The 1,891-nt window shown below is 39.7% G+C and overlaps 1 protein-coding gene across 1 annotated transcript in view; it reads left to right on the top strand.

Annotated features, from left to right (window-relative positions):
- LOC119429189 (ribonuclease inhibitor-like) overlaps nt 1-1,878 on the top strand; it is a 6,178-nt gene extending 4,300 nt beyond the window's left edge. Inside the window, 2 exon segments of the mRNA XM_037696865.1 lie at nt 865-1,046; nt 1,686-1,878. Coding sequence (XP_037552793.1) covers nt 865-1,046; nt 1,686-1,698 — 195 coding nt within the window. The 3' untranslated portion in view covers nt 1,699-1,878.
- Nucleotides 1,879-1,891: the final 13 nt, after the last annotated feature.

Genomic DNA, 1,891 nt, shown 5'->3' with positions numbered 1-1,891 from the left:
GTGTGTGTGTGTGTGTGTGTGTGTGTCTACAACTGATTTATTTTAGATTCAACCTGAATCAAGATGGCCGCCACAACAAAATGACTCTATATCAGTCAATTTTAAAGGAATTCAGTTAAATGTCCGTGTGGTAGTAGCTGAGACTGACCTCCATCTTTTACTCTGAGTTCTGTCTCATAACAACATCTGTGCTTAAAACTTTGCCAATAACTATTGAAATCAGTTTAATTTGTCTGTTAGCAAAATATCTCAGAGACAACTGAAAAGATTTTAGTGAAACTCTCAGAAAATAATAATTGAACAGACATGTAAAATTGATTAATTCCTTAATTTAATTAATTCAAGATGGCCGCCACAGCCAACTGACTTCAGGAAACAGCAACATGACTATAACTCAGCCAGTTTGACAGATGTTGAGCTGACAGTTGTTGTGGTAGTAGCTGAGCATCCTACTCAACACATACTTTGAGTGAAACACATTGTGCAACATTTTTGAATAAAACCTTGATATAATTTGTTGGAGTCAGTCCTGTTTGTCTGTTAGCAAAATATCTCATAAACCACTGAACAGATTTCAAAGAAACTTTCAACAATTAATCTTTGGATTAATTATTGAAACTGATGACTGTTTGGAGTCGACCTCATTCAAGATGGCTGCTGCAGCTAATTGACCTCAGCCAACACAGAAGTGTCTTTACCTCAGTGAGTTTTACAGACACTGAGCTAAAATGTGGTGTGGTAGTAGCTGAGAGTCATTCACAACATTCTTCAAGAGCTAAGTAATCATGTCAGATTGTTCAAGATATCACAATATCTCTGGAGATTGAACATCAAGTTGGTTTCTAAACTTACATGTTTTATTCTTTATTCAGTTTGTGGAGGTGCAGTTTGTCAGAGATCAGCTGTTCTTCTCTGAGCTCAGCTCTGAAGTCCAACCCCTCCCATCTGACAGAACTGGACCTGGATGGTAACAACCTGCAGGATCCAGATGTTCAGCAGCTGTTGGATCTTGTGCAGAGTCCAGACTACAGACTGCAGACTCTGAGGTCAGTAGAAGGTTGGAGTCGTTCCTGCTGCTTTCAGCAGAATTGGACTAAAGCCGGTTGTTGTCAAAGCAAAGATCCAGTGTTTCCAGTAAACCTGCAGCTTCCCAGTAACCGTATTTCTGAATGAATGTATGAGAGGAGAACAGGGACTGGTTTCAGGATCAAACAGAAAGACAAGAAAAGAAGGAAAGAGCGAGCGTTACTTGAAGGAATGCAGATCACTCACCAAAATAACATGTCATGTGATCATGTGATGTCTCAGCTGATCTGTTAGTGCTTGGAGGATGTTGTGAATGACTGTCAGCTACTACCACACCACATTTTACATCAGGATCTGTCAAATTCACTGACTTACACATATTTATGTCTAGGCTCAGTTTGATTAGCTGTGGCAGCCATCTTGAATTGTGTTGACTCCAAAAGTTAATCAGTTGAAGGTGAACATTTCAGATTTATTTAGTGCAAGTTTAAATAAAGTCCATCCAGTGGTTTATGAAATATTTTGCTAACAGACAAGCAGGGTTGACTCCCAACAGTTACCAAGTTTTACCCAAAGATGTTGCACAATGTGTTGTGATTTGTGTTGGTCTCTCTGAAAGACTCATTTATCTCTTCTGCTGCTTCTTCTTCTCTCTACAGATGGAGGTGGTGACGTTTGTTGTGGAGAGCTGAACATGATGGTGTGTTTGTGGGAGAAGATGAGCTGTGTCCTGATGATCCACAGAGGTTGAAGCAGCAGCAGCTTGTATGCAGACACTCTGACTGGACTGTTTCTGCTTCTTCTGTTTCCTCATCCACACTTTACATTATCACCTTCAAACAATTACACTTTAATGTTTGAACAA

This window comes from Nematolebias whitei, unplaced genomic scaffold (genome assembly GCF_014905685.2).
Source record: "Nematolebias whitei isolate Nwh7 unplaced genomic scaffold, NemWhi1 Nwh_scaf_35, whole genome shotgun sequence".
NCBI classification, from domain to species: domain Eukaryota; kingdom Metazoa; phylum Chordata; class Actinopteri; order Cyprinodontiformes; family Rivulidae; genus Nematolebias; species Nematolebias whitei.
The sequence above is the reverse complement of the archived record's forward strand: the minus strand, read 5'-3'. Positions and strand labels throughout refer to the sequence as shown.